This window comes from Fusarium vanettenii, assembly GCF_000151355.1.
Source record: "Fusarium vanettenii 77-13-4 chromosome 6 genomic scaffold NECHAsca_20_chr6_4_0, whole genome shotgun sequence".
Taxonomy (NCBI): domain Eukaryota; kingdom Fungi; phylum Ascomycota; class Sordariomycetes; order Hypocreales; family Nectriaceae; genus Fusarium; species Fusarium vanettenii.
In genome coordinates, this window is record NW_003315865.1 from 86,180 (window position 1) to 106,882 (window position 20,703).

General features: G+C 52.0%; 11 protein-coding genes across 11 annotated transcripts; 6 read left to right on the forward strand and 5 right to left on the reverse strand.

Annotated features, from left to right (window-relative positions):
• Nucleotides 1–763: 763 nt before the first annotated feature.
• Nucleotides 764–1,078, forward strand: NECHADRAFT_106190 (uncharacterized protein; the record flags this gene model as incomplete). The annotated part of the gene is made up of 1 exon (XM_003044591.1): nt 764–1,078. The coding sequence occupies one exon, from the start codon at nt 764–766 to the stop codon at nt 1,076–1,078; it is 315 nt and encodes a 104-aa protein (XP_003044637.1).
• A 642-nt stretch (nt 1,079–1,720) lies between these two features.
• Nucleotides 1,721–3,164, forward strand: NECHADRAFT_43836 (uncharacterized protein; the record flags this gene model as incomplete). Its single annotated transcript, XM_003044592.1, has 2 exons — nt 1,721–1,770; nt 1,844–3,164. The coding sequence occupies 2 exons, from the start codon at nt 1,721–1,723 to the stop codon at nt 3,162–3,164; spliced, it is 1,371 nt and encodes a 456-aa protein (XP_003044638.1).
• A 713-nt stretch (nt 3,165–3,877) lies between these two features.
• Nucleotides 3,878–4,966, reverse strand: NECHADRAFT_5113 (uncharacterized protein; the record flags this gene model as incomplete). Its single annotated transcript, XM_003044992.1, has 2 exons — nt 3,878–4,410; nt 4,465–4,966. Coding segments are annotated over 2 exons (1,035 nt in total), but the record flags the coding sequence as incomplete, so codon positions are not given.
• Nucleotides 4,967–5,400: 434 nt separating this feature from the next.
• NECHADRAFT_43900 (uncharacterized protein) lies at nt 5,401–6,948 on the forward strand (the record flags this gene model as incomplete). Its single annotated transcript, XM_003044593.1, has 5 exons — nt 5,401–5,454; nt 5,512–5,567; nt 5,618–5,823; nt 5,880–6,725; nt 6,782–6,948. 5 exons carry the CDS (start codon nt 5,401–5,403, stop codon nt 6,946–6,948), a joined length of 1,329 nt encoding a protein of 442 aa, XP_003044639.1.
• A 63-nt stretch (nt 6,949–7,011) lies between these two features.
• NECHADRAFT_43834 (uncharacterized protein) lies at nt 7,012–8,496 on the reverse strand (the record flags this gene model as incomplete). The annotated part of the gene is made up of 2 exons (XM_003044993.1): nt 7,012–7,944; nt 7,996–8,496. 2 exons carry the CDS (start codon nt 8,494–8,496, stop codon nt 7,012–7,014), a joined length of 1,434 nt encoding a protein of 477 aa, XP_003045039.1.
• A 587-nt stretch (nt 8,497–9,083) lies between these two features.
• NECHADRAFT_70007 (uncharacterized protein) lies at nt 9,084–10,950 on the reverse strand (the record flags this gene model as incomplete). The annotated part of the gene is made up of 3 exons (XM_003044994.1): nt 9,084–9,491; nt 9,544–10,757; nt 10,811–10,950. The coding sequence occupies 3 exons, from the start codon at nt 10,948–10,950 to the stop codon at nt 9,214–9,216; spliced, it is 1,632 nt and encodes a 543-aa protein (XP_003045040.1). The 3' UTR covers nt 9,084–9,213.
• Nucleotides 10,951–11,364: 414 nt separating this feature from the next.
• On the reverse strand, nt 11,365–12,919 carry HAM2102 (histone acetyltransferase; the record flags this gene model as incomplete). Its single annotated transcript, XM_003044995.1, has 2 exons — nt 11,365–12,452; nt 12,508–12,919. 2 exons carry the CDS (start codon nt 12,917–12,919, stop codon nt 11,365–11,367), a joined length of 1,500 nt encoding a protein of 499 aa, XP_003045041.1.
• A 302-nt stretch (nt 12,920–13,221) lies between these two features.
• Nucleotides 13,222–14,258, forward strand: NECHADRAFT_70010 (uncharacterized protein; the record flags this gene model as incomplete). Its single annotated transcript, XM_003044594.1, has 1 exon — nt 13,222–14,258. The coding sequence occupies one exon, from the start codon at nt 13,222–13,224 to the stop codon at nt 14,182–14,184; it is 963 nt and encodes a 320-aa protein (XP_003044640.1). The 3' UTR covers nt 14,185–14,258.
• Nucleotides 14,259–14,306: 48 nt separating this feature from the next.
• NECHADRAFT_42914 (uncharacterized protein) lies at nt 14,307–15,892 on the reverse strand (the record flags this gene model as incomplete). Its single annotated transcript, XM_003044996.1, has 4 exons — nt 14,307–14,417; nt 14,470–14,725; nt 14,773–15,437; nt 15,488–15,892. The coding sequence occupies 4 exons, from the start codon at nt 15,890–15,892 to the stop codon at nt 14,307–14,309; spliced, it is 1,437 nt and encodes a 478-aa protein (XP_003045042.1).
• Nucleotides 15,893–16,987: 1,095 nt separating this feature from the next.
• NECHADRAFT_43895 (uncharacterized protein) lies at nt 16,988–17,516 on the forward strand (the record flags this gene model as incomplete). The annotated part of the gene is made up of 2 exons (XM_003044595.1): nt 16,988–17,123; nt 17,194–17,516. 2 exons carry the CDS (start codon nt 16,988–16,990, stop codon nt 17,514–17,516), a joined length of 459 nt encoding a protein of 152 aa, XP_003044641.1.
• Nucleotides 17,517–19,386: 1,870 nt separating this feature from the next.
• On the forward strand, nt 19,387–20,217 carry NECHADRAFT_81414 (uncharacterized protein; the record flags this gene model as incomplete). The annotated part of the gene is made up of 1 exon (XM_003044596.1): nt 19,387–20,217. One exon carries the CDS (start codon nt 19,387–19,389, stop codon nt 20,215–20,217), a length of 831 nt encoding a protein of 276 aa, XP_003044642.1.
• Between the last annotated feature and the right edge of the window lie 486 nt (nt 20,218–20,703).

Below are 20,703 nucleotides of genomic sequence, written 5' to 3' on the forward strand. Positions count from 1 at the left end.
TTCTTGTGTTCTAGATTGCGGATTACGAAATAGTTTAGAGTTCCGGGAAATTGGTAAAAAGGTGCTACGAAGTTCCCTTGATGATTTACATGGCCTCAAAGGCTGGTCATAACTGTGTTGAGAAAAGGTAATCTCGTATGGACTCTTCTCGAATCATCAGAAAAATTTCTCTTGTTGAGCTTGGGCATTATCTTCCCAAATTATGGCGGATCTGTGTCTTTATAGCATCTGAACCCATTCTGGTGGGATATATCTTGTTGTTTTGCCCAGGGGCCTTAACCTTCAGAGAGTCTGGAATTGAACCGCCAACAAGAAAGGGCTGAAGGTTTAGCGAATAAGGCACTCGCTTGCCCAGAGAGCTTATGAGACAAATGCACTGGCTTCCATGTGGTGGCGATAGCACCATGCCAGGGAGAACGGTCACAAGGCACTCGCATCTAAGTTAAAGTCAATCATCAACACCAAAGTTTGGCTGAAACGATTCCCAACAAATTCAATCAAGGCATGGAAAACGTTGTCATCCAGGGCCCAAACATGGAGCCTCGTGTGTATATATATCTTCCCATCCATCCCTCGAGGACTGCAGTTCTCTTCCACTTTACATCTTCTCATACCACTTCCATCATCAATCACAAGTTATCAACTTTACCAAATTCATCACAACTTCATCAACACTTCACCACAACTCCATCTTCGACTCTTCATAACCACGACCTGAGTCTACTCTCTGTTCACAACTGAAGACCAACAAAACACCACAACAATGGTCCGAATCATCAACTATTTCACTCTACTCCTCGCTGCTGCCGCCACTATGGTTAGCTCTGCTCCTACTACGACTCCCACCCCGACTCTTGAGAACACCCTGAATCGGGTCGGTCGAAGTGCCTCCCCTGATGGCCTAGGTCACTCTAGAGACAAGGTTGACTTCATCACTGAAGCCAAGGCATTTGCTGAGGAGGAGATGAAGGAAGCCGAAGAGGCGTACAAGCTTGCAAGGGCTTTGTACAGACAGCGCATGGATGCTGCTGAGAATGATGGCAAGATCCAATTCACTCAGTTCTCGGAGGTTTCCTAGATGGAACTGGAACAGAGAGAAAGAGGGCGTTTCTAGGTCCTTTTTCTTTCTCAGAAATTTATCTAAAGAACTCTCTAGAGTTCATCTGAGGATTTCCCTAAAACTCGTCTGAGGGCGTCGTCCCATACAGACCACAGCATCGGTGTTTGGGGTTGAATGGTGTTGTCAGAGTGACCGGCGTTTTCATGGATCAAAGTTTGAGTTGGAATCTTATTTCTTCTACATTCTGCTGAGAACTCGAAACTGAATTCAATCAAGTTTTCAACCACAATCTGGCTACCTAGATATGTGAATGTATTGTGCCTGGAAGTCGTGATGCTGGATTTGGTGTTGTAGTTGGTCCCTGACCACTAACCGATAAGCGCTGGCTCGCTATCAAGCCACTAAACCCCATCAGCCATCGTCCCTGACGACAAGCAAGCCACTTTCATCCCACCACCAACAAATGATCTGTCTCCCATTCACGGCGTCACATGTGTCGTCATCCTTCACCCTTTGATTGCAACCTCGACTTTTTTCTTCAACGATTAGGGACCGCGATTTTAATGAACAGAGCTTTCTAGAAACGCCCCCCTTAACTTTTTGCGATTTCAACTCTATCAAACATCATCGCCGGCGCATCTGAGCGTGCCCGACTCCATCATGGGCGAGCTCGCCGACTACCTCATTAAAAATGATCCCAGCTTCGCAAGGTAGCAACCGCCCTTTTTACTTGTCCCACATACTATATCTGGAATCTCTTTGCTAACCGTGTACTTCCTTTAGGTCAAGATTGCCCGCACGGTACTCAGACTTTCGATCCCAACGCACACTGAACCCAGATGGCTACCAAGCAAACATCTCCGCCTGGCGCCAGGCCCTCTCCGATCTCGTCGCTCGAGGCCTCATCTCCCACCGCGGCTCGGAACCCGACCATTTTGTCCTGAATCTCGACGATGGACTACTGCGATCCCTCGAGTTTAAGGAGTTTGGCCAACCGCTGGCCTTGGGTACCGTCGTGCGCGAGGCGACCGCTGGACGAGACTTCATGCCCCTCAACGACTTCGATAAATCACAACAGAGCATATACCAAAGCAGTTGGTCAAGTTTGCCGTGGAACCTCATGGGCTGGACCCTGCGCCAGCTCGGAGTGGTGGATCCGTCTAGGGGAGATGATAAGCTGCCGACTGGCAAGTACGTGGTGGTCAAGAACGTCGAGGCCGCGGCAAAGGAGCTGGGCGACCTCATGGCGGAGAGAAGCTCAAGGTTTGATCGCGTCTTTAGCAAAGCGCAATTCCAAAAGGCATTCTCAACAGCCCTGGTTGAGGATCAGCGTTTGACAGATACCGACCTGGATGTGCTGCTCAAGTTCCTCTCTCGCGATAAGGGAGTTATCGAATATGACGGAAAGACAATTCGGATCAAGGGATCTGGTGAGCAAGGCGGCATCACAGAGGAAGATGCCGCTATTGCTTCCCTCAAGGAAGTGACAGAAAGTCTAAAGCATCAGACTGATCTTCTCAACACACGCATTGACGAGCTCGCACAAACCGCCAAGGATGCCGTCACCCGCAAGAACCGCATCGCGGCACTTGCAGCCCTCAAATCAAAGAAACTCGCCGAGTCGTCCCTCGCCACTCGCTACGCCACCCTCAACCAACTCGAGCAAGTGGCTGCCAAGCTCGAGCAGGCCGCTGACAACATCCAGCTCGTCAAGGTCATGGAGACGTCCACCGATGCGCTGGCCAGCCTCAATGCCCAAGTCGGCAGCGCGGATCGGGTCGACACCGTTATGGATCGTCTGCGGGAGCAGATGACCTCGACCGACGAGGTGGGCGCTATCTTGGCCGAGTCGACAGGCGCAGTGGTGGACGAGGGCGAGCTCGACGACGAGCTGGAGGCGATGGAGGCACAGGAACGCGAGAAGGAGGAGAAGGTGACACAGCGCAAGGAGGCAGAGGAGCAGAAGGCAAGGGAAGAGAAGGAGGCGGCCGAGGTACAGAAGAAGCTCGACGCGCTGCCAGCGGTGCCAGCAGATACCGACGAGATCCGCGAAAAGGCTCGGACGCCGACGTCGGAAACTGGAATCGCGAATCTGGCGATATAGAGGAAACCAGGAAGAAGGGGGAAGGGACTCATTCCGAGTCCAACTATTCACGTGCGTATATGATCACTGCATCTAGGATATCCGGGGGCGTTATGGGCTATATGTAAAGCCACGGGGGCCAATTGTTCATTAGAGTCTATACCTTGTTTTTATTCCACGTCTTTATATCATCAAATGGTATCTCGATGCACCGTCCTTCTTCTATGTTCCGCCCAAGCTCACTGCCCTGCCATGTTGCTCGCCTGTCATGGCTGGCTGCTTGGGTGCTGGGGCCATGTACAAGGTTGGGCTGGCCCATCTGGATTGTAGTATAAGGGTTGATTCCCTATGCCCGCGTCGGGGTTTTGGTGGTATGAGGGAGTAGTATAGTATGGTTGGGATGTAGAATAGGGGATATGCGGGTGAATGTCGGTGTGGTAAGGGTACGGGTTCTGCGCGTAGTATGACTCCGGAACACCTGAAGGCGCCTGTGTTACCGCCGCCATTGTCGTTGGAGGCGGCATGTAAGCGGCTGTCGAATTGACTGGGTTTGAGTCCTCTTGCTGAGTGACAGTTGGCGCCCAGCTTGGATCCTGTATTGGGTCCACGTTTGATGAGACCGCAGGCTGCTCGTGTGACGGCGCTTGTGATGGTGCTTGTGAAGGCGTTTGTTCCGAACTCGACAGCTTCTCCTGTTCCTTAGAAGCAGCTTCAGATTTCGACTCCTTCGCAGCCTCTTCGGCCTTCTTTTTCGCCTCGAGTCTGCTCTTCCTTGCGCTCGCAATCAAATCCTTGAACGAGTCGTCATGCTTCGCCGCCCAAGCCGCACCGTCAAAGTCCTTGTCCTTGATGATGGCGGCATTCTGCGCCGCCCGGCCAGTTGTCGGTGCTCTTCCTCCCTGTGTTCGCTCCCAAACATCCAGATCGTGCAGCAATTCGTTGCGCTTCTTTGGCTTTGCTGCGTCACAGTTGGCGTTCCAAAGTGTCACCCATTCTTTGTGCCGGCGCTCGAGTAGCATGCGAGGACCCTGATTGGAAATACCAAGTTCTCCTAGCTTCTTGCGTAGTGCTTGATCTTTGTACATGGAATAGCTCATCGTCGGTAGTCGTTCGAGGGCCTTCGTCTGACGTTGGTTGCCAAACGAGGTTGAGCTGCTTCCGGCTTTTCTTTGTGGATGTTTCGGGCCTGTGCAAGTTTCGAGATGCTTGAATACTTGCCACTCCTTCATCCGACTTTGACAGACGGGACAAGGCACAAGTCCGTCCCCTGTTGGCATTATTAGTGTTCCATCTTGTTTCCTCTGAACAGTGTTGATCTTACCAGGCTCTGGTACGTAGTCGTCATCATCTGGCACTTCCACCACCTCGTCCTCTTCTGTAGGTACTGCGTAAGAAGGTGTATGGGTTCGAGATCTTCTTGGTCGAGTTGATGTCCGTGGCCGCTTGCCTTCTGGCGCATCGTCTGACTCGTGGTGATCGTTCTCGGCCTTTCGCTTAGGTACAGCATTCGCTGCTCCCCCATTGCGCGCCAGCTCCAAAGCCACCGTTCTGGTCTTGACAAAGGCCTCCACGGCCTCCTCCATTGACCAGTTGCTCCGCAGCTTTAGCTCCTGCTCTGATGTGCGACAGAGCGGACACTTGCTGTCGTTGGACAAGGCTCTCCGAATGCATAGCGAACAGAAAGTGTGGGAGCAGGATGTGATCATGGGCGTCTTGTAAAAGTCCTTGCACACCTGGCAGCGCAGGGCGTTTTCAACAGCGGCGAGACCTGCGAGAGGCGTTGACAGCCAGTCGGTCGAATCGGGGACATCGTGGTTGGCCATGAAGCTTGGCTGTATGGCTGGTCTGGTGAGTCGATCGAGTATTCGGAGCCCCTGGATGTTTTATGCATCAATCCTATGAGGTGACAAGGAACTTTGTATACGAGGAGGGGTTGCCCGGGGAAGAAATCTTGGTTCGAATCAGGTTGTCGCGCTTAGACGCGATGCCTCGAATGACGCCTGCAAGTACCAATTTCTAGAATTTCGAACCACCGGATTGGAGCATATATATGTGCTAAAGCGGGTCGCACCTTCCTGTCTTGGCCAGATTGCACGTGAGAGCGCGTCCACTCTACGCGTCCTGCAATTGGCGTCTCTGGGATACCACGATTTCCACGGTCAAGCCGTAACGCGGATCTTGTTCAAATTCTTCCCTTCTCTTCCTCTTGCTTGGCCTGGTCGACGAGAAGGAGTTTTTCATTTAAAATCGCAGCATCATGGACGAGCACAGGAAATTTCTGGCAGATCGCCTGCTCAGTGAAGAGCGACCGGTATGCTCTCGATAGAGCCCCTTTTCTGCGGCTGATGGCAGGGCTAACATGATGCAGATCACATATCGTGTCCTCAGCAGAGCCTTGGATGTTCATGTGAACACTGCAAAGGAGTAAGTTCAGAAGAAGAACAAGCTGGTTCGCATTTCTGATCATTTCCTAGGATGCTCTATGACTTTCACAAGTCCCAAAATGCTTCTCGTGCCAACTCGGTCCACGCAACCTACCTTGTCTATGGCACCAGGAGCTCAGACAATCAGGAGTCTGATGGAGATGTCGAGATGGCAAGCTCAGCGCCCGAGAATGAGGCTCTCTCAGAGACGGTACCCATCACGACCTTGACCCTTGCCAGGGAGGAAGAGCTTAGTGGTAGCTTAACCCTTGACTCTATACCAATCAATGGTTGTTCACTAATCTCGTCAAAGATATCCTGGCCGACTACCAACAAGTCACTTCAATTCATGTCTACAGTCTTGCGCCTCATCCCCAAAAGGACCTCTCCCTCTTGTCAGATGCTTCAGCGCAGCTATCGGAGTACCGAAAAGATGAAGATGCTTCCGCGGCGTCGAAGAAGTACGGAATCATCAGCAACCCTCAAGCTCGAAAGAGAGATCGCAAGGGCCGCCCGCAGATTCCTTCACCAGCTACCTCACAGGCTGTCAAGCAAGAACCTGCTTCGTCCAAGCCGGCGCCGGCTGCAAAGGTCAAGGAAGAGTCGTCAACAGCCAAGTCGGAGGCAGTGGAGGCCAAACCAGTCAAGAAGGAACCATCAGCTTCCTCATCTAAGGAGGGCACGCCGGCCCCCAGTGGCTCGAAGAAGCCAGCCGTGAAGAAGGGCATGGCAGGAAGCATTATGCAGTCATTCGCCAAGGCAGCTGCACGACCACCCAAGCCGAAGCCAGCTCCCAAGGAGGAGGACACTTCCATGGCCCTCTCAGATGATGGTGAAGCGGATGACTCTGATATTGTCGCCTCCAAGTCAAAGCCTGCAGTGGACGCCGAGGAAGTCAGGAGAAAGCGTCAAGAGCGCGAAGATGCCCTGCGGAAAATGATGGAGGACGACGATGAGGAGGACAATAAGGAAGATTCAGACAAGGAAGAGGAGCAGGAGGACGAAGAGATGGAAGAGGCACCCGAACCTGAGCCAGAACCTGAGGAGCCCAAGGAGAAGAAGCCTTCGGAGGTGATATCGAGTAGCGGAGATGGGCGCAGAAGAGGAAAGAGACGAGTGATGAAGAAGAAGCGTATCCTGGATGACCAGGGGTACATGGGTAAGTTCATAACCAAGTGGCCGGGTTACAGGCTCAGATGCTAACCATTATTCAAGTCACGATCCAAGAGGAAGGCTGGGAATCCTTCTCAGAGGAGGAGGCTCCGAAGCCGGTGACGAAGAAGCCAGCGCCAACTCCAACCCCGTCATCATCAGGATCCAAGGCCAAGAAGCCTGCTCCAAAGGGACAAGGAAACATCATGTCTTTCTTCTCTAAGAAATAGGAGGTGAACGATGGCAAGAGTCGGGGACAAGACATGAAATAGAACAGCATGGCGGATGATATATTAAACATATTTATGGGCTTTCACAGCATCGCTTTCCCCGTTCAACTCCTCGTATTTGGCTGGGTCAGCCTTTACTCTCTGCAGCACTGCCGCCAACCTTTCGACGCCTTCAACCAGATCTTCTTCAGGCACGTAGGAAAACGTTAACCGGACGGCGCTGTTGAGATTCGCACAGGTTTCTTCGCCACGTATTTGGAACATGGTGCCGTTTCCGACGACCAAGTTCTCTTCGGAAATGGCAGCATCAGCTACCAACTTTGAAGACACGCCAGGACCAAGCGTTAGCCATACAAAGTAGCCGCCGTACACACTCCCATCTACAAGCCCAGCCTCACGTATTCCAACACCGAGGGGAGCCAGGTGTTTGTGAATCGCCTGCATTAGAACGCGGTGTCGATGTTGCAGTCTGGGCCGTAGTGTCGTGGCGAGGCGCTCCTGGAGAGCACCGGACTGGACCAAGTCGGCCATGATGGAGGCACAGAATTGACTCGGTGAGCCTCCTGATTGAGTCGCTCCCGTCTGCGACAGACCCCGAGCAAACGCAGGCGATCCCTCGAGCCAGCCAGTCCTCACACCAGGCCCGACAAGCTTACTGAAGGAACCATTGCTCACAGCGTGTCCAAATCTCTGGGGATCATTCTCCGCCTGACCCATGGCGAGGTCAATGTCGCAAAGCCGCGGTAGCAGCATGTCCGGGTGCTCGTTCGGACCTAGGTGTTCGGAGATCTTGGCTGGGTCGCTGTCGATGCGCCACTGGAGAAAGTCGTAGACGTCGTCGCAGATGATGAGGGCGTCGTACTTGCGCGCTACCCGTACCAGGGCTTCACGACGGCGGAGGGACATTGTCTTGCCAGATGGGTTGGAACATGTTGGCACGGTGTAGATGATGTGGCGGTAATGCTTGCGATACTCTCCTGGATCGCTGAAGCGAGGCTATCGCACATGTTAGTGCAAGCGTCTACAAGCTGTTTGTGTCATTATTACCTTGGCCTCTGGTGGGTTCTCCTCAAACTTGGCGAGCTTCTCCTCCAACGCCTCAATATCAACACCCTCCTCATCCTCAGGAAACGCCTTCAACCGGCCCTCGAAACCAGCATCACGAAAGATCTGAAAGACGAGGTGGTAGCACGGCGCAACGCACCACACGGCCTGAGTGACGTTGGGATCGGTGAAGCTCTGCAGAATGCAAGCGACGTTCTGGCTGGCGCCGCCTGAGATGCAGATGCGCTCCGGGTCCCGCTCAACCCGGTAGTGCTCCGACAGCCATGTGGCCAGGGCCTCGCGCAGGGGCTGGTAGCCGGCGTCGGCTCCGTACTGCAGCGCGGGGACGTAGATGGAGGGGTCGGCGAGGTTGCGCTGGGCGGCCGAGGACAGGAGGTCGGTGGGGAGGAGGGAGGGGTTGGGCCAGCCGCGGATGAGGTTGATCTGGTGCTTGCCCGCGTCGGGGTTCGAGGGGAACTCGGAGGCGTGGGTCGCGGGGGCCATGGTCACGATGCTTGATGATGGTGTTGAGGGGGAGTAACAATGTTTGAGAAAGGGAGGGCTGCGGCCCAACGTCATATATGTCTCTAATCTCCTCGTTGCACAGTATCCCGCCCAACTTTTGTCCATCCAGCAGTAAGAGCGATGTCGGACCGGCTGGAAGAGGTTCATGTCCCTTCCCTTCTGCAAGTCAAGTCTTGAATAACCGAGCGGATGGATGGTAAAGGGCGGATAACTGTGGACCTCTTCCGTCTGGCATGGGATCCATGATTGATTTTCTCGGAGTTGCTTGCCACTTTGTCGAAGGGCACCAATTGCCTAGGTGGATAATTACGAAATCTGGGGTACTACAAAAACCTTCGTGGGGGGAAAAGAAGATTAGTTGCTTGTGACACATAATGGCGATAATTGAATCTTACAAGGTTATTGGTCTTTGTTGCAATGGGGCCGTTCGCCAGTAATTTCTGTTTAGAGACAAGCCGGTGATAGCTAGCCGGTCCGGACCATGAACATGTTCCTCATGCTTGAAAAATCTTGCCTGCATCACAAGCTTAAACAGTAGCTGTCTTTTGTCAGTAGGGCTATGCCAGTAGAGGCCAGACTCATTTATTCATGCTGCTTTTCTCCGTATGCCAAGTACGCCCAATCCACCCAATCAATGGATGTATAATGCCATTTAGTACACCTGTTGTACAGGCTAAACTACCCATCCATTGCCCATCATATCTCATACGGTTCGGCACCCTCGCCAAATATCAAATGCGGCTTTCTCTTTGCGAGATCCAGAATCGTTGATGCAAAAACACCATTGGCCCATGCGAACCAACTTCTCGTGTACTGAGAAATATGCTGTACATCAATACTCTCGTGGACCAGACCCAGCTTGGCCGAGTCAAGCACCAGGTCCAAGCACTCCTTGATCTCGGTCTCGTTGCTCGTGGTTCGGGCTTGGATGAGAAGACTCATTGGCCATGCGTTCCTCAAGCCAATGTGAGGGCCTATAATGTCAGTTACTGTGTGCCACAGGTTCCGAGACCATTGGTGTCTTACCTCCAATACCCTTGAAGGCCTTTCCTTCCAAGTAGTAAGGGTTACCGCCCTTGTCTAGTAGCATCTTCCTTGTGTTTTGATATATCGGGTCATCCACATCGCAGAATCCCATCAGGGGAAGTGCCAGCAGTGAGGGATAGTTGGCATCATCCATGAGGATTGTCGAGCCGTACCCGTCTACTTCGTACGCGAACACATCGCCGTACTTCTTGTGCTTGACCACACCATGCTCCATTACGCCGTCCCGTATCTTGTTGCTCCATTCCTCCAGCGTCTTGGCCAACGTTGTCTTGCCAGCTTTCGTGAGGAGCGCTGCTGTTCGCTTCAATTCCACCGACATCTGGGCGTTGGCGGGGATGAAGAAGCCAAGAATCGTAGCGTCGTCACTGGGACGGAACGCCGACCGGACCAACCCAGTTCCCCAGTTGAGAGGGTTTCCCTCACCTCTCAGATTCAGCGTCTCTGTTCCGAGATCAGTGCGGCGCTGGAAGGTATACTCGTTGCGCCGGTATTTGCCCGTCTCAGGGTCAAACGTCGACTTGGACTGCTGCTCCAGCACGCCCAGCAGCGTATCGACAGCACGATACCACCTCTTGTTCAGAAACTCGAGCGAATCCGTGTGCTCATAAAAGTCGTTGCCAAGGGCGAGAAAGTGCGCGAGGGAATCCAGCTCGTACTTGCACTCAAAGACGGCCTGTGGCTCGTAGGCTGGGTGTACGACATCATCCTGGCCATTAGACGAGATGGGTAGTTCGCTGATGGGTGGTGGCTGGAAGGCATTGCAGTAAGGTGACTCGATAACATACTCAGCCTGCGTGTTGATGGCACCAAGCAGTAGTGTATGCACATCGGTGTCTTTGTTGGCCAAGGGCTGGTAGGGTCTCAGTTGATTTGTCGAGTCTCGCAGCCATTCAGCAATAATGTCGCCGGTAATAATAAAGGACTGTGGCCCTTGCCAAGCCTCATCGTCGTGGAATCCTCCAAAGCTTCCCATGCGGAAGAACCCAGTCTCTGACTTGCCCTTGGTGTGGAATTTGACCGTCGTGTCCGTCGTCGAGGGGAACGCATTCTCAAAGAGACGAGCCAGGTCTGGGTCTGTCATGCGCGATGTGACGTCCTCAATGACTTTTTCGATCGCTGGTGATTGAAAGGTCCGGCATTTGGGGCTCGGTCGTTGGTAGGGTAAAGCTCTAGGTCCGGTGCTCAAAGGTCGACTGAAGAGGCAATGTTAGCTCGCAGCGCCGGTAGAGACAGCAAGGGTGCATACTGGATATATGTAGCGTATCGTGTATAATCAGGACATGAATGCGTATAGTCGGAGAGAGGTCTCTGGTTGCCGTCGGTGCTGGCGCTGGCGAGCGATGCGCTCAAGCCCAGCAAGCTCGACGCCAGCAGCCGGAGCGTCATGGCTTGGGGAGCGTTTCTGCGAAGACTCTAGGTTCAGGTTGTAGGTGTGATTAGGGCAAGACAGGTCTGAGTCGGATCGGCACGGGGGAGGTCGTGAGGATTAGGGAGATGGTGTCAAGAGGTTGAGTTGAATGGTGCTGAACTGGCCGATCTGGTGTTGTCGCATCCCTTGACTGATTACGTAGGATGGGACAGCTCCTGAGGTAGGGGCGACGTGGGGCTTGCACGGGAGCTGGGGTAGCTCTATCTTGGAGCACTCATTAAATAACTGTTGCAACTTCACAATCATTGTTCGGTCTGCTCCGAAATCCTTCGTTTCAAGGCCGCAATTAATCTATAAGGGGTATCATTCAGAAACTATCGACAATGCTAATTCGCCACCATGATCTAACTAAACCCAACACCAATATAACATCACCATCCCCATGTCCGGCTGGACGCCGTAAACACCGGCGGCTTCCATTGAATTTTAGTAGGATCAACTATCCGCTTGCGCTTCAGCTTTGACTTTTCCCGTTGTTGAATCAGCTTCTCCGGTATCACAATCTTGTGATCGCTCTTATGATACACTTGCATCCGCATCGCCTGGAGAGTGTGTTCCACATCCTGGGTCGTCATGGCTAGCGATGTGGAAATGGTCTCGATCGTCACCTTTTCCTCTCGCTCGTTGAAGCCCATGAGAAGCTCGAGGATGTTCTCCGACCAGTACTGTCGATAACTCAGGAGACCCAAATCCGACAATGGCTTCTCTGGAGACCCAAGCTTCCCTTCAATCTTGGAGAGCTCGTACGAAAATTGAATCAAGAGTCGTCCGTAGCCTTTGCGCTGGTATTGGGGTAGAGTCAGAATACAGGCCACATTGTACCCGTCTGCGCTCTCCTTCTCCTTGGAAAAGTACCCAACTAGATGACATCCCTTTTCCGTCCGCGTCGTCATCACGTAAAACAAGAACGGATCTACGTCATAGTAGAGGGTCTTGTGGTCCAGGAACATCTTGGACAGCAGACACAGGTTGCGACACCATGTCCGTTGTCGTCGGCCGTCAATCTCGAAGAAGGAAATGGCTTCGTCTCGGTAGATTTCGTTTCCTGGGGGGTGTTGAAGAGTGCACTTTCGTCGGTGTCGCGTAAACGCCTTTTCATCTCCGTAGTAGCTCAGGCAAAACTCGCAGATGAAGATGACATCCTCTTGGTTAAAGACCTCGGGGTATGGCGAAAAGTACCACGGGTAGAGATCGTGTTTTCCGAATTGCACCTTGGAAATATTTCGAATTCGCGACACTTCGGTTGGGTTCTGCGTCATTGATCCGGATGTTCGCAGCTTCTCGATCTCGACTTCGCGACTGAACTCTGCCGGCTCCCTCTTAACTTCCGTCTCTTTCTCGTCCATGTCCATATCATCGACCGCGGGTGTCGCGCCACCTTCGACGCTAGGTCTCGTTTGACTGTCGCCATCGGGTCCAAGGGAGGAAGATTTTTGTCGACCTTGGGAATCTACAAAGTCTCAAAACAACCAATTGTCAGTCGCATGTGTTGATCAAGACCAGGGGTTGCCTACCTGTCCAAGGATGCGGCGTGTTCGCCTCTGAAGCTACAGACTGCTCTCTCTTGCTTAGGCGCTTCTGCGCCTTCTTAGATTGCTTCTTCGATTGAGCTGCCGACGCCTTCTTGGTCTTGGGATCCTTGGGTTTGTCCTTGTCCGGGTTTGGCCACTCGACTTCTCGGGTAAAATCGATCCTCGCCACAGGCACCCATTCGTCCAGTCGCTTATTGAAATTGTCGAAATTGCAGTAAAATTGCTTGCCGCTCTTTGTTGTCTTGATACTAAGGATTTCGGCTCGTCGCGGCTGACCTTCCTTGTCGACCCAGGCGATGCATCCTGTTGCTATTGTCTCGGGTGTCGCGTGGCCTTTCAGTCGAGGTTCGCCAGACCCTACGGTGGCCTCTCCGCCAGGGGTACCGCCAGCCATGATGAAAAGGGCTGATGTGGTCGCCTTTTTGATGAATGTCGCGCTGTCGCGTTGGTAGCTTGTCGCGATGATGGAGCGGGAGGAATTATTTCTGGAGGGGCATGGCAGAATATGGAACTGAGCGCTTATCGCAAAGGCGGTGAGCATGAGTCAAGCTTATCAATTTTTCGTCAGCTGCATAAATCCCGTTAGCCTCATCACCTGCAAAGCCTGCCATTCTTGAGCCGCTATCATCCACCACTTATACCAACGCAACCAGCTTTCTGCGGTACTTGACCTCGATCACCTTACTCGTTGAGAGGATGGCCGGACTCTCATCTAACTGGAAAAAGCTCCAGGCAAAACTCAAGACCGAATCTGCTTCAAAGCCATCCCTGAAGCGGAAATCGGATACAACAGCAGCAAAACCAGCATCCAAAAAGCCCAAGGTCAACAAAGCCCCTGAAAAGTCACAAAGGAAGATCAAGGGACCACGCGCAACGGCTAAGGGTCAAATGGGTGGCGTTCACAGCTCAAAGATTGAAGATGATTCACAACCTGGGACTTCAACATCCCTCGCATTATGGGCGGAAGATAACGACATATCTGCCGAAGCCTTGGCAGAGGCGTATAACCTCGGAGCCAAGGATAACTCAATGATGCTCGCATCAGCAAAGGACAAGATTAATCATGGCCTCACAGAAGGGATCGACATTGGCAAATATATCGCCATCGACTGTGAAATGGTTGGTGTTGGTCCTGGTGGTTACGAGTCAGCTCTCGCCCGTGTCAGTATTGTCGACTTTCATGGACGTCAAGTCTACGATTCATATGTGAAACCGAAGGAGAAGGTCACAAATTGGCGCACAGCCGTGAGTGGGATCAGCCCGAAGAGTATGAGATTTGCTAGGGACTTTGAAGAGGTCCAGGCCGACATCGATAAGCTTCTGAAGGACCGCATCTTGATTGGACATGACCTGAAACATGACCTCGAAGCCCTCATCCTAAGTCACCCAGCACGAGATATCCGAGACACAGCCAAATTTCCGGGTTTCAAAAAGTACGGCAATGGGAGGAAACCTGCGCTGCGACTCCTTGCGCAGCAGTTGTTGGGGGTTGAGATACAAGAAGGGGCACACTCCAGCATTGAAGATGCACGAGCGACAATGCTGCTCTTCCGAAAACACAAGTCAGCTTTCGACGTGGATCACGCCAATCGATTTGCACCGAAACCAACACCAGGAGGACAAAAGGGGAACAAATCCAAGAAGAAACGAAGGGGGTAATCAATGCCGTATCACCCGTCAACACCACGCTATGAGATTGTCTAGATACCCATACAGCATCATTCATTACCCCTCGAAGAGGTCCTCTACCATACTACTTGTCTTCCTCCTTCTTCGCACTCTCACAGAGGAATCCCGTCCATCAACTGGAGTGACCCTTCTCGGCCGACAGTAATGATCACGTCGCCCAGGGTCTTGGTCACGAAACCAGCCTCACAGTACGTGAAGTAGTACTGGCAACAAATTAGTTTCCGCGAATCCACAAATATCTTGGTTATATCTCACCTCCCACTTCTTGCGAAAGACCTCGACTCCTTCGGGAGTCATATCAGGGTGCTCCCTCATTAGAGCTGGTCGGATCCTATCGTCGAAGCTCTCCATAAAGTTCTCCTTCCACAGCCTCAGCGTCTTGGCGTAGTGGCCGCCAATGTTCTCAACATTCTCCACGATGAGGGTGCCTTGAGATTGCTCGCTGATATGATTCAAGAGCTGGGTGATTGATGGGAGGTATCCACCTGGGAAGATGTAATGGTTGATGAAGCTGCGATGCGTTAGCAAAGTGAATGGTGCTCCCCTCGTTAGACTTACTCCTCTGACTTGGAGTAGGCTTCGTGGCGGCCTTCGGGCATTGTGATGCACTGGAAAACGGCTACTCCGCCATCTCGTTTTAGAAGCTTATCGATGCAACTGAAGTATGTGGCAAGGTATTCCTGGCCAACTGCCTCCAACATCTCGATCGATACGATCTTATCATATGGGTTTTCGGGAACTGGGAGCGCTCGATAATCCATCAGTTTCACCTCGATCTTATCGCTGAATCCTGCGGCGTCGATGCGCTCTTCGGCCAAGATCTTTTGCTCCTTGGAAAGAGTGAGGCTAGTAACCCGACATCCAGTCCTCTTAACGGCCTCGATGGCGAATGAGCCCCATCCGGTACCGATCTCCAGGACATGGTCTGTTGATAGGATTCTAGCTCCGTCAATGAAGCGGCACAGCTTAGTGATCTGGGCCTCCTCCAATGACTCTTCTTCCTGGTCGAATCCACGATGGCGTTGCCAGATGGGACATGAGTAAGTCATGTCTGGTGAAAGGAAGGCGGCAAACATGTCATTACTGATGTCGTAGTGTGCTGAGATGTTGAGGAGCGCATTTGAAAGAGTGTTTGTTGAGCGAGCCACGCTGGAAATCGCAGAGGATAGACTTGAGATCCAAGTTGTGCCATTGTCCATTTGCTCGCGATTGACGATGAATAACTGGGATCGTGTTAGTCCCATGCTGGTGTCCGCTGTTGAAAGGAACTTACCTGGAAGAAGGATGTCAAATCTTTGCACTCAAAGTCACCCAGCATATAAGCCTCTGCGAACCCCATATCGGCAAACAAGAAGAGACGCATCCAGAAAGCGTCATCCTTGACCACAATCTCAACGCGTGGAACAATGTCCGCCCGTCGCGGCAAGCCAGTGTCATCAGGCTGACTTCCCAACTTCCCCGAGAGCTTTTGGCCATAGACATATCTCGTCTCAGCCGGCTCGTCGACCACAAGGAGAGTTCCTGTCTCAATGCGCGAGAGGACGGATTGAATGGCGGGCTTCGCGATAGCCAGTGCGGGACCCCATGTCAGGCTGCCGATTGAACCACGGACAGCTTCCGCGCCGCGAGAGACTGGCTTGCTGATTGCGGGGGGAAGAGTTGGTAATGAGAGACCCATTCGAACCATGGCTGCGGGGAGTTGTCCAGTCTTGGGCTGTACCTGCAGTCAAGAGATGAAGAAAGTCGAGGCTTCTGTGTGTGCCTAGACACGGGTCATGAACTGAAGTGGACTGTGTAGTATGGATGGGAGAGTCGAGTTCACTCTTCAGCGAGCACAGAAGGACGGGACATCTATCTCGGAATCAAGAGGGGTTTTGGTAGGTTTATCAGTTACTCAACGGTAAGCCCTGGACCCCTACTCCTTACATGGATCGGGCTGTCCGGGCACATCGTGCATGTCGGCGGCTCATCGATAAACCGTGCGGCATTGGAAGATGTTGGAACGGCGGCAGGGACGGCAGAGATCGGGGCTAGTTTACGGGGACAAGCAGCAGCAATGATCTTGGCGAGAGCAAGGGTTTAGTGTAGTATCTCTATTCAAAGGCATTGGCATGTTTCAAAGGTTTGTAACAGATGCGAGCGTCACTGCAGAAGCCGTTGATATAAAACGGGTACACCGAAGCTGCGTCTGGCATGCCGTCGGAAGCAACCTCTGTTGATCCCGCATTGTGGTTGCGGAGGCAAGTCGCAGAGGTAACAGCCTGAGAGGGATACCTTGCAGAGCACGACAAAACACCAGGAGCTGAATCAAAATCACCAACTGCATCGAGCTAGTACAAGAAGGCTTCCATGACGGGTGCAATTCCCGATGGAGGGCGCACGAAGTGGATGCCAGATCGATCAGTCTTGATGTCATCGACTTTTCTTCGGTACTCCGAAAAGACCGATTGCGAATGCGATAGGTGGGCCTCTATTTCTTTCAGCAAGCCACAGAGGAGAGAAAAGTGGTAAGCGAATGCAAGAGCCGATGCTGAGATATCGAGATGCGATGTGCCATCACGCAGAGTGCATGGGAATCGGTTTCTTTCTAGATGGGCAATGTCAATGCGATGATCGATCTCGAAGGGTGGTCCCTTGGTCCCTGAGGTGGTTGCCCGATTTGGCTTATCTCTTATCAGATTAGATAAGCTTAACCCAGTCCCTGGAAAGACCCTTTACGCGTCTCGACGCGTCTCCCTTCAACCTCTACAATTCACCCACCAACCAACTCAAAATGTCACAACCAATTCTCTCGATAAAGTCCGACGACAACAAGTCCAAGGCCATAGCGAACCTGCTGCCTTGCCGTATCCATCACGATGGCCCTATTCCTGACGTTTCCAATTATTGGTCACCCACCACTGCCGAAGGTTTGTACCTATCCCTTAAGGATTTGACGAGCCCTAGACTCACAAGCTCTCATAGATGGCACCAAGCTAGCATACTTTCGGGGGCGAAAACTTCATGGCAAGACTGTAAAGCTACCGGAGCAGTGCCGCGGTGTCTTGGTAGAGAGGAGGCAAGAAAAGGAGCAGCAGCCTGCAGTAGAGGAACCGGTCGTTGTGATCGACGATGACGAAGCTGAGAAGGGGCCCGCCGGAACCATGCAGGTTACGGCTGAATTTGATGAAATGGTTATTTGGGGTCACGAGACTCTCGTGGATGCCGCTGAGGACCCGTACATTCGGAGTATGGAGGAATGGCTTCAAGTGGCTGGTCAAGTAAGCTCATTCCCCCCTCGACATGCAAGTTTTTCGTGCTAATTACTTAGATTCACTCTTATTCAGAGGAAGCTCCAGGCAAATAATGTGGATGGGCCCATAGACCAAGAAGTCTCAACAGCGGCGAACAGCTGCGATTCATCTACTATAAACCACCAAGATGGGCGTTATACACACAAAGAAGACCCAACCACAAGACCTCCCCTTAGATCAAGCACAGCGCGTTTAGCTGAAGACAGCGCAAATCCATAACATGGTTATCAATACGCCTCAAACACCAGACAGGAGCGAGTTTCTCGGAATTTGGATGCAATAGAATGTTTTGATTATAGAGCTAGGCCAAGGCATATCCAAAAACCCACTCATCGTTTAATATGAACCTTGCTCATGTTGTTTATCTCTCAACGCTTCAGGCTTCTAGCGACAGAACAGTCAATGTCGCGAACAGGAGCAGATCCAAGGGAATCAACCATTTATCGCTCTTTTGCCATTGCCCTCTTCTCTCCGCAATCTTTCTAGGAAGTCAGCAGTTTCCTAATCGCTGCGCAAAACATTGGCCTCCTGTAGCTTCCGCCCCAGGTCGATAGGCATCCCGCGGGTCACTGTCACCACAAAGTCCGACCCTTTACTCTCAGTGCTCACCCAGTCGCCACCGTAGATTTCCGAGATAGCGTTGCGGAAAGCAGACGCGTCGCGTATCATGGTGACGGGAATCACATGGGTGAAAATGGGCTTGACTGGGGAAGTCATGATGTGGGTTTCGCGATGTTCGTGGTGTGACATTTCTTGCAGTAGTAGATTGTAGAGTGTTTGGTCGTCTTACTAGAACATATGATCAACTACTTGGTTTTATATCTACGACCTTGGCCGCCATCTATTCAGATTCTCTGTAGACTACCACCCACTGAGACTGGCAACCGCCTATGTCAAACAGAGCATCACTAATGATAAATACTAGTGACAAGAACACAATCATGAATGCTCATACGATGGCGGAAAGCCTGATTGAGTCTCAAAGCGGCTGAGAGCAGAGGTTAACAGTTAAATTCGTTACTTCGCTTATTCACTGCATCTCTCTCTGTCTACCATGATGAGTTGTCTTCGTTGTGACTGGCACAAAGCCCGCCCAAGAATGAGGCATGGGCATCGGGGTGGGACCCGCTGGAAGTGATCAATCCGCCTTGAACATGTTGCTGTGACGTCCACTAAATGGGATGCTGTGTACGTTTATTGCTCAACAAAGGAACTAGACCAGGTGGCCGCACAAGGCCATGTTATTATGGTTCGTTCCCAGGAGGGAGCGGTAATGAATTCCTCTTTGTTAGTTTTGCGTCAAAAGTGCCCATTTTCCCTTTGACGGGGTGCACCTTGGGTCTTTCTTACAAGCTCAAAGGAATCCTTGTCTTTGGCACTCATTATGATTTACTACCTCTATGGAAAACAAAGAGCGTATCATTCACCTGTAGCACGAACGGGCCTTAGTTGATGCCGGTGTCTTGGGGGAAATGAGAACATGACACTTGATCAAGAAGTGACAGGACCAACATGATGCCCTTTTGAGCTCGACAAAGATACCCCCATGTGCTTCAAAGATCTGGGATCGCTAATCAGATGTCTCTAAGCTTGCCTTTCAGCTATTTGATCTGTATGAATGATTTGCTATGCAGCCCAGAGTCGTGAGCCCAGCTGTTCTTTCGTTTCAAGGGGCGGCCGCCTCCTAATAGCCTACAGATTGATAGGGATATGCCTAGGTACTAAACCATCTAAACATATAAAAGCAACATACAGCACCCAGTAAAGCACTTGAAAACTCTACCCCTCAACATCTGCATTCCGGCATCTACTGTTCAGAAAACTACCTCTCTATCCACAACTCAACCCGAACAGCTTTTTACCATCGTCGACCACCACCATGTCCAGTCGACTGACAACATTGAGACATGTTCTCACCCAACAGAAGCGTCGTGTGCCTTGCGATATCGAGCCAGGAAGAAACTCTGTCAACAAAGGGTGGCCACAGCTCGACAGTTCGGGAATCAGCATTTGGGACGAATTTATCCTACCCAACCTCAACGCAAGCTACGGCCACGTCCTCGACCTTGCCATCCCAGAGGAACTAGTGGCAGTCCCCCAAGCTAGCCAGGCCCTTGCTGGGATTTCCCTCAGTAAAGAACAGGACATGAACTACCTGATGGGATGGAACGATGGGGTTCTGAAGAAGACCCTCCAGTTTGCCCAGGCGCATCTCGACCTTCATCGCGGCATCGTTTTGAACCACAGCGTCGTGGCCACCGATACTTCGGCCCTTGTCATAGTGTCGGACGGAGATCGAAAAGCTTGGGTGACCCATCTCATCGAGTTGGATAACTACCCTGGGCCAACCCGCCTCGTAGTTGGCCTGGCGAGATCAAGCTCAAAGTGGAGTGGGCGTAACGTGGCGAGTCAGCTCGAGAATGGAGTCAAGACAGAGCACATCTGGCCTCTCAGACAGCTCGCAAACGCCTGCAAACTCGCCGGTACACCATATGGCTACATCCAGACGGATAAGGAACAGGTGGTTTGCCGGTTTGATCTAAATACCGCGGATCTGAAGGTGGCCATTATGCCCATCCCCTGGTCCCAGTACGACAGCACGGTTCTCACCACTGACCTCGCCCTCTGGTGGCTTTGCATGCTGGCAATGGCGAATATCGGCTCGTCACCATCGTTCCATAGTCAAGGAGGCCCAAGTGGTCGGGGTTGAGGGACACTGTTCGACTCGCATGCGAACGAGGCTGGCCTGGAGGTACTCTCTCACCCTCCCGTTGAGATGCTAGACTCCCTTGTCTAGCGGTTTTCAACTTGTATTTCTACTCAGCATTCCCTGAAACGTCGACGTAGAAAGGGTTCAGTGCTGGAGCCCCATCCATTGTGGAAGGGGCATTGAAGGTGAAGGGGTGTTGCCGGGAGCGATGATGGTCTTTAAGACTCGCGTGTTTATTCTATGCATGTACCGATTTAGAAGCAGACCAGTTGCTGCTTTTTTATTTTAGTTTAGAGAATGAAACTGCTTTTTTGCCACTGATTGTGGGCGGACGGTCTCGTCCCAGCCACCGTTGAGCGATCCCAAATATAGGGCTATTGAGTCTTTAGAAACACCTTGCAGAAACTGGATACCTGTACAAAGGCCAGCAAGTTATCCGCTTGTACCCGTCCTGTCTGCCTGCCTGGCACGGCCAGACTTCCTGCT